The sequence below is a fragment of the Bubalus kerabau genome, chromosome 3, assembly GCF_029407905.1.
Source record: "Bubalus kerabau isolate K-KA32 ecotype Philippines breed swamp buffalo chromosome 3, PCC_UOA_SB_1v2, whole genome shotgun sequence".
NCBI classification, from domain to species: Eukaryota; Metazoa; Chordata; class Mammalia; order Artiodactyla; family Bovidae; genus Bubalus; species Bubalus kerabau.
This window is the reverse complement of record NC_073626.1, coordinates 78,961,917-78,976,286: the sequence shown is the minus strand read 5'-3', so window position 1 is coordinate 78,976,286 and position 14,370 is coordinate 78,961,917. Positions and strand designations below refer to the sequence as shown.

General features: G+C 35.3%; 1 protein-coding gene across 7 annotated transcripts in view; it reads right to left on the bottom strand.

Moving 5' to 3' along the window:
* The window catches only part of TLK1 (tousled like kinase 1), a 180,498-nt gene that overhangs the window by 42,769 nt on the left and 123,359 nt on the right, over positions 1–14,370 (bottom strand). For 6 of the 7 annotated variants that reach the window (XM_055572258.1, XM_055572261.1, XM_055572260.1 and 3 more), the window contains 5 exons: positions 12,627–12,716; positions 11,515–11,607; positions 7,255–7,365; positions 6,830–6,966; positions 3,278–3,466 (listed from right to left, as the gene is read on the bottom strand). In XM_055572258.1, coding sequence (XP_055428233.1) covers positions 3,278–3,466; positions 6,830–6,966; positions 7,255–7,365; positions 11,515–11,607; positions 12,627–12,716 — 620 coding nt within the window. The remainder of the gene's footprint in view (positions 1–3,277; positions 3,467–6,829; positions 6,967–7,254; positions 7,366–11,514; positions 11,608–12,626; positions 12,717–14,370) is intronic. The other variant, XM_055572262.1, reaches the window with a different exon arrangement.

The following is a 14,370-nucleotide window of genomic DNA, read 5'->3' as shown; positions in this document are numbered from 1 at the left end:
ACAAGGCAAGTCATAAAGGATAAATAGAAAATGGAACAGGTAAAGAAAGGCAAATAACAAGATATACAAATGTGCAGAAACAAGTAAAGCAGAGTCCATTTAAAGAACTGAAAGAATTTAATGCCTAAGGAAGACACTGGAGAAGGAGAGAAATCAGAAGGCCTATAAAGGGTCTTCATGAGAGTGAATTTTATCTTAAAGGCTAGTGAAGGAGATTAGACATGAAAAAGACATCAGGTGAAAGGTAAGAAACAGTAACTGATGTTAAAAAAGAGAGAGAAGCAGTCGTATAGTAAGATAGTGGTAGTGAAGATGGACAAGATACAAAAAGGTTATGTAAATAGACACAGAGAACAAGGAAAAGGCAAACATCTAGGATGTTTCCAGTGTCATTAACTGAGTGGATGATGATGCTGTGACTGAATACAGAGGTATGAGTATCAGGTTATCACTGAATACCTCAAGTGATAACTGAGTCCTATCCTTCAAGGGTCAAGGAGAAGCTTTCAAGAGGAATCAATATTTACTATGGGATTTAAAAGATGAACAGAAATTATGACAATGGGCTGGAGTTTAAAAGTTGGTTGTGAATGGGAGGCACTGGTCAATGATAAAAGATGAGGCAAGAGAGGTCAGAAGCTGCCAGGTCAAAAGTACTTTCTGGACTATATTATCCAAGCAATGAAGAATTATGTTAGGTTTACAGGGAAGAAAAAGAAAGGACTGTATTTTTATTTTGGAAAAAAAAGGACTCTGACTATAAGATGACCTAGACCAAAGTTGAAAGATGTCAAGAGTGGGTGAGGGTGGGAAGAAAGAACCCAAGTAAGAAATGGCAGTGGACACATTTGAGTGAAGACTAGATGTCTATGGGGTGGAATTAAGCTTACACACCATCTCCTGTATAATTGCTCACCTATCCATCCACTCTTTTAAAAGCAACAAATTTACCCATCTTTGAAAATGAAGTCATGTTATTTTTTTAAAATATCAATAGCCAAAGGATTTAACTGCAAGTCACAACAACCCCCTCCCCCTCCTTGCCCAAATCAGGAAGGACTTAAAAGATGGAAGCACATTTTGGACTTTAAAATATAAGATTATCACCACTTATTTATTAACTAAAAGATAATAAAAATGGATTAAGAAAAATAAATGGAATCCTGATTTAAAACCTGTAACAACCAAAATTCTGGTATGTGGAATTGAGAGGATGGTGGTACCATTTACTAACTAAGAAAACAGGAGGAGGCAAGGAGTGTGTGTATGTGTGTGCATAGAGACAAAAGAGAGAAAAAGAGAGGGGGGAAAAGGGGGTGGGGGAGGACTGAAATGGGAAAGATAATAATAAATACCATTTTTGTTTTGTGTGTTTAGTAAATACAGTTTTGAATAGGCTGCCATTAGAGGCACTTGTGAGGCATTTAAGTACCAGTATCAATTAAGCAAGGATATGACATTCAAGACTGAGATATAAACATTTGACACTCAAGAGAGAAAAGTGGGCTGGAGACAGAAGTTTGGGTGTCGGCAGCATAAACAGAGCAACTGAAACCCTAGGAGTAGCTAATACTCATGGAGAATACACAGAGCAAGTGGTAAGATGGCCTAGGACAGAGCCTTAAAAATCCTATGCTTTACAAATTGATAATGTAAATGATGTCCACAGAAGAGACTTAAAAGATGTAGCCAGATTAAGTTAAAATGAAAATCAGAAAAAAAAGTTATCAAAAACTATAGCAAGAAAGTGTCTTTTCAGAAAAAATAAGTAGTCAACAATATCCAATGTTGCCAAGTTAAAGACTCAAATGTCTGTGGCATTTAGCATCAAGGACATAATCTTTAAAAGAACAATTTCAGTCAAGAAAAGAGAGAATGGAAATTGAGGTAGCAGAGACTATAAGCAAAGGAAAGTCTTTCAGGAAACCTAGTTATAAAGATGACAATATGGAGACCAGAGAGATTTCTACTTGATAGAGAGTTTTTTGTTTTGTTTCCTAAAAGGAAGGAACCAGTGGACAGCAAAAGGGTGAAGATATACGATAAAGGAGGTATGAACAGAAGAGGTCCCTGATGTGGCAGGGGATGTGCTTCAAAGCACAGATGAAACAGTATCTTTCAACAAAGGAGAAGCCTATTAAAACATAAAGGAGAGGGTATGTGTATGTATTTTCCACTCCCATAAATTTATATAAGGTCTTATAAAACAGAAAAACTATATAAATTAGGTTGCATCTATATACAGAAAGTATAACAATGGTGTTTTTTCCAGTGGTCATGTATGGATGTGAGAGTTGGACTATAAAGAAAGCTGAGTGCCAAAGAATTGATGCTTTTGAACTGTGGTGTTGGAGAAGATTCTTGAGAGTCCCATGGACTGCAAGGAGATCCAACCAGTCTATCCTAAAGGAGATCAGTTCTGGGTGTTCATTGAAAGGACTGATGTTGAAGCTGAAACTCCAATACTTTGGCCACCTGATGCGAAGAGCTGACTCATTGGAAAAGACCCTGATGCTGGGAAAGATTGAGGGCAGGAGGAGAAGGGGACGATAGAGGATGAGATGGTTGGATGGCATCACCAACTCGATGGACATGGGTTTGGGTTGACTCTGGGAGTTGGTGATGGACAGGGAGGCCTGGCGTGCTGCAGTTCATGGGGTCACAAGGCGTTGGACACGACTGAGTGACTGAACTGAATTGTTCTCTGTGAGACAGGATCATGGTCTTTACTGTTTTATTGTTTTTTTATATTTTTCAAATTTCCTATGATAAGCATATAATTATTTTTTAAATGTCTCCAACTTCTGAATTATAAAAAGTAGTTCACCATTAAAGCAGGAAACCTAGAAACCAAAGCAGAAAGGGGAAAAACAATACCTATAACCTCTGAATGTGCTGCTTTCATAGGTTGACAAAAATATGTCAGCTTACTTAAGCCAACAGTTTCTCAGAAAAAGGAACATTAAGAGGAATACTGAACTAGAATAATCAAAATTGACAAGTGACTCTACTTCATTCACAGACACAGAAGAAAAAGTGAACTCTAGCTTCCTCTTAGCTACCCAAGTCTCCATTTTAAAACAGGATTACTAAATCTCCACTTAGGTAGAATTCAGATTTGGAGGCTTATTATTCATTTAGAAGTAAATTTTTGCAATACTGTTTTCCTTCCTGGCCATGATGATTTTTACTATTTAATTATTAAATAACACCCACTACTAACATTCATGCTCACTGGCAACACTTTAAAAAAAAGAAATTAAAAATGCAAACTTACAGTTGTGGTAAATTTGGTCTAACGAAGGGATCATTTTCTGCTCCATTGACTGCTTTGTTTTTCCTTTGTTTTGATTCAGAATTGGTAGAGGGTGCCTGAGAATTATTAGCTGTGGGAGGTTTGCGTTTGGCTAGAAGTTTCCTTTGCCTTTCAATATCTTCCCTTTGCTGATTCACCCATTCTTGTTGCCTACATAAAAATAAATGTGCAAAAAAATTAACCTTCCTTTACTTTTCACATTTAAAACATGAAAATACATTAGTAAACATGAAAAATCACATAATATAAACATGTAACGTTATGGTCCCACTCTTGTTAACCAACACCTTCTCACTGTCCTTTTCTCATTGGAAACATATTTTTAAATGAGGTCTTCCCTAAACCCCCCTGGATGAGAAAGATGTGTTGCCACATATAACTTCACAGTACCTTGTAGCTCCCCATCTTCTCTTTTCTAACATATATATCTATGGACACTTGATCTCAATATGTGTGGTTAGACTAAATCACTCTATGAAAAGACAGACAATTATTTTATACCCTATTGTACCCTAAGTGCCCAGCATAGTGACTGGCACATGCTAGGCATTCAATAAATATTTCTTGAATAAAATAAATCAGCTATTGAAAAAAAGAAATAACAGAATTAAGGAGGTTTTATACATTCATCTCACCACTGTTTAAAGAAAAACTTATAAAAGACAAATGTGAATTTATTAATAAAGTGTTATTTTCTAAATGTATCTGTTAAATTTCAGGGAAGGCTAAGTGGTATACTGAAATGAAACAAAAACTGACCTTAGAAATTTAGGAAGAAAGAAGGAATTTTGACACTTTAAAGAGAGAAAACACCAAGAAAATTTTAGATGGCATTGAAAAATGGGCAACTAATTTAACTAAAAATATTACTGTTTCCAATTGAAGCTTTTAAAAACCATCCTCTCATACAACATCTTAAGCCTGTTCTAATATAATTATCTTCCCTTTTAGGTCACTTCACCACACTAGGAAAAAATTTTTAAAAAACTAAATGGTGATTGTGACAGGATGTGGAATTTTGTCTAATTCTTTTATTGCATCAATTGAAATGATTTTGTTTTCCTTCATTGTATTAGGTGACATATCACACTGATTTTTTCTGCTGACCCATTCTCAAACCAGGAATAAATCCCACTTTGTCACAGTGTATAATTCTTTTAATGTAAAAAAAAAACACCCCAAAAAACACATAACCTCCATGGTGATGGTAATCAGATTTAGAACAAGTCAAAAACTTCAATTCCTCACTCCTTCACCCCTATTCAGACCAGGACTAGAGAACTTCCACTCTACCGACAAAGATTTGTTTTACACGTTTCAGAGTCCCATGATCCCAGTAAGGCAGTGCAGAATAGGAAAGAAGGGAAGGAATGAAGGAGCACCCAAGTAAAAGAGCAAAATGTTGGGAAAAAGTCTCAAGAAGAGCAAGGTTAGAATGTGACTTTAATCCAGTTTTCTACTGGAAGTAGGAATAATTTCAGTTTATTTAAAAAATTAATTTTAAAGCTAGTTTAGGGTACAATCAAGATTAATAAAAATAAGCAGCAATAATCCTACTGAAATAATGAAAGAATTACTCTAATGGATATATACATACACACACACACATATATATAGTGACTTATTATTCAGTAATGACCATACAGTTCAGAGATTATTAATTTAATATTACTAATTTTTATTTCTCTTCTTATCCTCCAACTATTTTGGGTTATATCACAGCTTAAAAAATATACACTGATTAACAGTTTGATATTAAATATATATGTAACAACATACAGTAGGCCCTCAGTAAATGCTTATTAGTAAGAAAAAAATACAAGTAATTTCTTAAAACTGGGTTATTGCTTTATTATAAAAGGATATAGCTCAGAAACAGCTCCAGTACTCTTGCCAGAAAATTCCATGGACGGAGGAGCCTGGTAGGCTGCAGTCCATGGGGTCGCTAAGAGTTGGACACAACTGAGCGACTTCACTTTCACGCATTGGAGAGGGAAATGGCAACCCACTCCAGGATTCTTGCCTGGAGAGTTCCAGGGACGGAGGAGCCTGGTGGGCTGCCGTCCATGGGGTTGCACAGAGTCGGCCACGACTGAAGCGACTTAGCAGCAGCAGCAGCAGCCGCCAGATGGAAGAGCTGCACAGGGAGAGGTATGGGGGAAGAGACACGGAGCTTCCATACCCTCTCTGAGCCTGATAACCTTCCCAGATCTCCACACATTCACCAATCCATAAGCTCCAATTTTACTCTTTGACAGCTTAATGGAGAAATTTTAACAACTGGCAGCATTTGTATTTTAGCTTATAATTAACCTTATACTATGTAACCTTCTTTTATTCATTACCAGGACAACTGTAGATCTGGGTTTAGCAACTCAGAAAAACACTAAAAATTTTTAAGTTGTATCTCAACTCTCTTACTTTCTACTTCTACTGTTAATATTTTAGCTCAAGCCTAATCACCTTTCATTTGGCTGCTTCTCCATCTAAATTGTCAACAATTTATGTTCTTTTAAGTATTATTCCCACATTACTATCAGTTATCTTTCAAAAACTCAAATTTGACCCCACACACTATATAAAACTTTAACAGCTCCCTTTTATCAACAGAATTAAAATCCAAACTTCCTACCATCACAAAGACACTGTCCTTCAATACCTAACACCCAGAAACAGTTCTGTTGAACAGAAGCTGGGTAAATCAACGGAGATAGATACAAGACCATTCTATACTTAAGTCCTAGGAACCAATGTTTGAAACAGCAATGTTTATGTGATACTATGTGAAATAAAGCTTTGCCTACATTCTCCATTTAACTGGACTGACTCTGGGAAAGCTGATTTAGATGCTGGCACTACTCTTGCTTTGCAGGTTTTTATGTTTTCCAGCAAAAAAAGAGGGGTAGGGGCAGCAATAGATCCTGGCTCCTTAACACAGAAATAGTCAATCTACCCTTTCCTACCACCAACTTGAGAAAATGGATTTCTCCATTTTAAAGTTTACCTCAGAAGTGCTAAAGTCACATGTTCAGTTCAACTGACTTTTGAGTTATTATGTCTGACCCTGTAGAGAAAACATGTCTGTCTTTCCCACAAGAATAATGAGCAGACAAATGCCAAAGGAAGGACTGAAGAATGGGAGAGGGGAGGGAAAAAAACCCAAAAAACTAAGCAGAAAACCCCCAAGATACATAGATACAAATCTTGCAATTAAAGTTAAAAGTTTTAACAATTTCCCTCTCAACTGACCTACAAAAGCTAGGTCAGTTTGTGTTTTGCAAAGTCATATTTAAAATAATACATCATACTATACAGATGAATACTAACTAATCAAGAAGCGTGCTAAAGCTAAAACTGTAATGCCTCTTTTATGTTCCTTTCAAATGTATTAAGTTCTATGATTTCAAAGAGTAGTGAGGAGTAGATATAGAACATAATTTCAAATCTATAATCTTTGAAAATAACAAACACCCAAAGGAATACTAAATCTTTCAAAATGTAAGAGTGACTAACTTTACAAGATTCTGAAATGCAAAACCATCTGTCCATTGTTCAGTAAATGAAGCACCATGTCTAACTGTTGTGAAATGCCCAAGGCGTAATCTGTCTTGCATGCTCTTCTCTCGGCTTGACAGTTTTTCTTGTGTACTCTGAAAAAAAAGGGGGGGGGAATCATCATTCAACTTTATTCATTTAAATTTTAAAAACATAGGACTAGTGAAAGGAGAGGGAAAATTTATTGAACTTTTGTTTTTTTGATGTGGACTTTTTTTAAGCCTTTACTGAATTTGTTACAAAACCGTTTCTGTTTTACCTTTTGGTTTTTTGACCACGAGGCATGTGGGGTATGTGAGGATCTTAGCTTCCCAACCAGGATCGAACCCACACTCTTGCACTGGAGGGAGAAGTCTCAATCACTGGACTGCCAGGGAACTCACCTTTTCAATAAGCAGTTTCTTGCTCATTGATATGCACTTATTTAATCGCTCTTTGTATTTTTCAAGTAGCTTTTGCTGCTCATCTATCTGCCGTCTGAGATCACAATTAGCCTACAATATAAGTAGATAATGAAAAAGGTCTAGAATTTGTGTATATGAGACATTTAAGAATATTTATACATTTTGAAAAATTTCATAAAGAGAAGGATTAATAAGATTAAGTATTTGAATGTGATACTAAAAAAAAAAATTTTTAAACACTTACTTACCATGAGAATAACAACACTGTTACATGCTGCTTAGTTGTATAGTGAAAAGTACATGGAATATGTATTCATACTCCAAAGGTTCAAATCTACACTCTAGGTTATATAATCTGGGCTAAGTTTAATAAATTATCTGAACCTTATTTCTAAAGTTGTCTTAAAGGTCTGCTCTATTATCTTATTTCTAAAACAGAGCAACATCATTCTATCTCATTTGAAATAACTGAAATACAAAGTGTCTAACACTTAGAAATGAATGTGAGTTCTCCATCTTTTGTAATAAAACATCTCCATTCAACACGTGGGTAACAGTGCAGATGCCTATCCAATAGCTAACTGTTCTCACCATCTTTCTCGGCCACATGAATACAAATTTTGTTAACTCTGTAGGCAGTCATATGCCCAGTCTCTCTTTGTAAGCTCAGAAGATGAGTCTGATTAGTCTAGTACAGTCACCAGCAAGTAACCTGGAGAGCTTGTTGGAACACAGATTATGGGAATCCATTCCCAGTTTCTGAATAAGTAGCTCTGGAGTAGAGTCTGAAACTTTATTTCTAATAAGTCTGCTAGTAAGGTTGATGCTTACTGGTCTGGGGATCATTCTTTGAAAACCGTAGGTCTATGCCAATCACAGTAGGAGCCAAAAGAAAGCAGTATAATAAATAAAAAATGCTGGGAGAAAAATACAGCTACCAATCTAAAAGTATGTATCTAACAAAAAGCTGTTTTCCAAGGAAAAGGGTAAAATAAAATAGTTTCAGAGGAACATATATGAAATTTAGCATCAGACCCTTATCATTATGTGCAAGTCGAACAGAAACCCAACAAATTGTGTATGTGTGAGTTGAAAATCTAACACTAGCTAGTGTATTTCCCATCTCCTTGCAGCTAATGATGGTCAGTGAAATGTAAGCAGAAGTTGTTCGATGGAATACTCAAGAACACTACGCAGAAAACTTTTGTATTTTTAATTTCCTTCCTCTTCTGCTTAAGAACACAGATACCGTAACTGTGACTCTGATAAATATTTTGTACCTTGATATAATCTTCAAGATGAAGGCCATGTACTAAGGGGAGGGAGCAGAAAAACTGAGGGAGACAAGATTCCATATGACACCTGGGCTACCTCCTTCTGTTCTCTTAAAAAATAATATTGTATTTCATTTAAAGTACTGTTGTTTATGGAAACCTGTCCAGATGCCTATGGCCTGCATAGCTCAGTCGTCTCTACTTGCTAGCAAAGCTCTGCCTGGCTGGAAATAAAGCAGGACCGATAAAATTGCATTTTCACAAAACTTACCATCTTCCATTCAAAGGCCTATGGCCTCTTAGGCTTTGTCCAGGGTGGCAACAGCCCAATTGCACACATGTAGACATTGCTGTCTAGATAGATGAACAGTCTCCAGGGCCTCCTCAGTCACATCTGGGATGAATGGTCAGTGTGGCACCAGGGGCCACAACTGCAGGGTCCTGCCTAGCCTCCATCACTAGCTTGGGGGTCAGGGAAACACTTGGTCCCTCGTCCCCTCAGAGGTAAGCAGTTTGCAGAGAAAAGAAAAACCTATCTCAGATATGTTAGTGAGAGGCACTGTGTTCTATGGGTTATCTCAGCACCATTTCCTTCTGGGCCTGCTATGGAAGGACCGGCCTCCACCCCCAACTGGATTTAGTGTGGGGCAAGTAACTCAGTGGGCAGGAAGACACTGTACCCTCAAGCTCTGACTTGGAACACACCCCGCCTTTCTGTTCTTCTCTCAAAAAGTAATCCTGTATATTATTTAAAGGACTGTTGTTTATGTCCTCTGTTACTAACAACCAAAGACAACAGCTAAATGATAAAAAGATGCTGTAGCACCAGTATAGGAATACATAAAGAGAACACGGTACTTATGAAATGAGATTATGAAAATGAGATTGTATGATGGAGCTGGCAGTAAAGAGCAGACTTAATTACATGGTCTAGATAACTGGTTCTCTATATAGAAAAGAAATTAAAATGAAACCTTATTTCACATCATACCCCAAAATGAATTCCAGTGAGATTTATAACTTGTATTGAAAAAGCAGACTATAAAATTTTTTTAAAGAAGATACAGATGAACATTTTTATGGTCTTAGGGACAAAAACAATGAATTATTTTGGTATACCTTTGATAATAATTTGGTACAAACTATAAATAAAGAGATCACTCAGTCATGTTCGCCTCTTTGCAACTCCGTAGACAGTAGCCTGTCAGGCTCCTCTGTCCATGGGATTCTCTAGGCAAGAATACTGGAGTGGACTGTCACGTCCTTCTCCAGAGAATCTTCCTGACCCAGGGATCAAACCCAGGTCTCCTGCACTGTGGGCAGATTCTTTACAATCTGAGACACCAGGGAAACCCATAAAAAAAAGACATGTAATCATATAAATTTTAAATGATCTAATCAAAAGATAGTGCAAAGAAATAAAACAGACAATTTACACACTGGGAGAAAAATCAATATATATGGTCAACAAAAAAACTGATACAATTTTTAAAAAGACAGCAACTCATTAAGAAAAATTAGCAAAAAAAAAAAAGATCATTTACTTCATAGAGATAGTTAATAAATATTTTACAAGATATTCAAAAAATAAAGTGAATGTATAATAACTAATACCTTGTTATATCCATTAAACTGAACCCCCAAATTAAATATGATTCTAATAAGCTTTGTCAAGGATAATGAGCAATAAGATTATTCTCTGCTTATAGTTAGTGGAATGTAAACTGATCCAACCACCTTGGGGAAAATTTGCTTTTATAGAGTAGAGTTTAAGCTATGTATGCCCTATACTCTAGCCATGTCTCTCTAAGCATATACCACAGAGAAATTCTCCATGTGTGCTGCAGAAGACATGTACAAGAGTGTGTCTTAGCAGAACTGTTCATACTAGCAAAAAGTAGAAATAAAATGTCCAGCAAGACCAGGAAAGATGAATTACAGTCTATTCATTTACGCCTTACTATACAGCAGTGAAATGGAAATGACATTCCACATATAATGTTCAGTGAAAACAAGCAGGGCATACAGTGTAATTTTGTAATTTAAAGTTCAAAATCAGTGAAATAATATGTTGTTACGAATGTATAAGATATATATAAGATAACTATAAGAAACACAAAGGCATAAGAAACAGATACAAAATTTACAACAGTGGTCAATGGTAAAGGGATGTAAGAGAGTGAATAGGATGGGAACGGGAGAGGCACACTAGATGTTTTAGAGGTATCGGTAATTATGGGATGATCACAGATGATGGTTTCACTGAGTTTCTATACCAACAGCTCTGTTAGCTAAATTATAATCATTTGGAGAAGGTTTTTATTTTTCCCCCTTAATTTATTTATTTGGTTGAGCTGGATCCTATGTGCAACATGTGCGATCTAGGTCCCTGATCAGGGATCAAACCTGGGCCCCCTTCATTGGGAGCATGGAGTCTTAGCCTCTGGACCATGTAGGAGCTTTTAAAACTACCAACGCCCAAGCCCTACGTCACACCAGTAGAATCAGAATTCCTCAGGGTAAAGTATAATCATTGTTACTTTTATAAAGTACCTCCCATATTTTCCATCCAGTGATTCAATGAGCAGCAAGGGGTGAGAACAACTACTTCATCTCTTACTAACATATAAGGCATGCTTTTTGATGTGTCTCTTTAAGAAGTTTCCATTAAAAGGTTTATAACAAAATCAAGTAACTTTAAAACCACCATGAAATGGATATCTGTCTTAGGATAGCTGATCAAGTAAAAATAAAATTTTATAAACTTCTATTTCTCCAACTGCTTTTCAGTTCAAATTTAAAGAGCTAATAAAAGCTTTTTCTTTAAATGGTTGATATTTTCAATTATGTCCTTAACACTAAAAGATTTAATTTCTCCCAATAATAGAAAATTTTTAAAATGTTAAGTATTTTCTTAACTGTTTTACTATTGCCAAATACTTGGCAATGACGACTTCTTACTTACCCTGAGCAAGTCATCTATACGACCTTCCTTCTTTTCCAGGTCCTGGTTTTTATTACTTTCTAATGCTGCTAATTTCAGCATTGTAAGATCAGTCTAAATAAAAGAAAGCTATTTTATTATTCCATTCTATATATCACTGCATGTAAACATAAAATTAGATTTAATTCTGATTCTAAAAATCATAGCATTGGAGTTTGTGTATGTAAAGGGTATCCCAAAAGGTCTTAGTGTAGTTTTAAGTTTTATTATCTCCAGAAATGTAAGTGCTACACAGACTTAAAAAAATTATTTTCAAAGGTTAATCATTTAAATTTTTAGAATATTGATATGTTTGTTCTTCATTAAAATTCAGTATAATCACTGTTATATGATATCAACTCTAGCTGATTTTTGAACAGGGCAAAAACATTCACAAGCTGTTCACTGACTCAAAGCAATGTACTTGTAAATCCTGGTCTAAAGATTATCCAAAGAAAGAAGTTTTGATGCATTCACAAGAGTCTGGCCATGACCTGACAGGAAGAGTGTAATGGCAATAAACTGCACAATTAAGGTGGCAAGCAAGAAGATCTACTTTTTCAATCCTTGGTTTCAGACACTCCTTCAAAAACTGTCACATGTATATAAAGTTAAAACGAAAACTCCAATACTCAAAATTCATAAAACTAATTGCAAAAGATGTCTGATTTTCAAATAATTTTCAATTGTGTGGCATATATGATACACAAAAATACAGACATGTAAAACAAACTGCTTTAATATCCACTTATAACAAATATAACACCTTCAAGAAGGTATCAATTATATGTACTTGGATGTTAAGTTAAAAAAGAATCAGTAAACAGAACTGACATGTTATGGCTGTTTTGGTTATTTAATTTGCTTAAAATATATATTTAACCAGTGTAACAAAGGACAGACTGACAATAAACTGCGTTTCAATTTCTCTCTCTACAAATTGTTTTTTTGTTGTTATTCAGTAATTAGCTTTCTTGATATTGAATTTTACTTTATGATTATGTTTAAAAGAGAAGATATCTTAATTGTGTGTACAAACTGGTCACTGGTTTTTTATCCCTAAGTCATACAAAGAAATCTCAATTACTATTTACCTGAGTAATTTTAAAGGATAACTGCTTTGGCTGTACAATAGGGTGGTCCCCAAAAGCTAACGCAGTAGGAGAAGGGCTATTCGGTCGAACCTTAACAAAATATTAAATTTTACATTAGCAAAAATACAATAGAAAGATTCTTCTTGATGTTTGCCAGAAAACAACAAAATTCTGTAAAGCAATTTTCCTTCAATTAAAAAATGAATAAATTTTTAAAAAAGAATTAAAAATAGATTTATGCTTAACAACAACTAAATATTTCTTACGTGTTTATTAGGATAATAACTCAAAACATAACTGAATTTTAAAAACTTTTTATCATTGTTAATTTAATAAGGATTCATTGAGTACCTCCCTCTTACAAAGCCCAGTAAAAGAGACAACCAGCCATTTGATAGATAGATAAAATAGACTGACAGGTATGAGCCTTGGTCTCAGAAACTCATCCAAAAACTGTCACATGTATAAACTTTATAATATATATATATATATAGATATATATATGCCTTGCCCTCAAGGAGTTTACAGTCTGGTCCCATAAAAGAAAACTGAATGCTTTCTATCTGTTAAATATAACAATACCAAATACATCATTTTAAAACAAAATTATCAAAAACAGCTTATGATGGTTCAAAAAGTAAAACTGAAAGACTTTAATATATCAGTAGAATTCTTTTAGCACTAGGGACAACAATGCATGCCCATGTTGTTGCTGTTATGTTACTTGCTCAGTTGTGTCTGACTCTGCATGACCCCATGGACTCTAGCTTGCCAGGTTCCTCTGTCCATGGAATTCTCCAGGCAAGAATATTGGAGAGGGTAGCCATTCCTTCTCCAGGGGATCTTCCCAACCCAGGGGTCAAAACCAGTCTCCTGCACTGTGGTGGATTTTTTACCATCTGAGTCATCAGGGACGCCCTAATGCATGCCCATGTGTAGTATAAAATGAATTTACTGATAAGTTGCACAGTTTAACTAGTCACTAGTTTTAAAATACATTCGCTGAAAACAGTCGATTACATCATGTACCAATGCTATCACTACAATTCCAAGCTATTTTTGAGTTTTACACTTTACTTGGTATGTGGCAATAGGATGTCCTCCAAGGTACAAAATGAGTAAGACATTAAAAAGTATGTATCTACAGAAAGGACTAGAAAGCAACACTGGAAGTTACAACAGTGTAACTGAATAAATGACATACTCTAATTTTTAAAAATTCTTAATTCATCTTTAAATTACTGAAAGCCAACACTGCTATTATGGTTATACAATGAATTTTCACATAATGAAAGTTAAAAAACAGTAAATAAAATCCAATATGTAGAGCAATGCATAACTGGATCTTAAAAATGTTAGAAACTAAAAAGTTTTAAGTGAATTTTTAGATCCAAGATCCTTTTCTTACCCCAAACTACATTATCCAAGGCTGACAGCTGCCTACTCTTTTCTCAAGGATTCCCAGAAAGGAATTATGCTACCATTTTAGTGGTTAAGAAATTTAACTGATAAGATCCCTGACCAATGATAGAACTCTGGCCCCGGCAGTAAAAAGTGCTGAGACCCATCCACTGGACTGCCAAGGAATTCCCAGTCCTATCATTCTTTTATAGAAACATTACTTCTTGGAACTAATTAACTCAGAAAATCTTTAAGAATCTCACTTTCAGAAATAAAGTTCTAACAGCATCAAATCACTGAAAAGAATTCAACTCACCTCAATAGAATGAAAGACTTTTTAAAA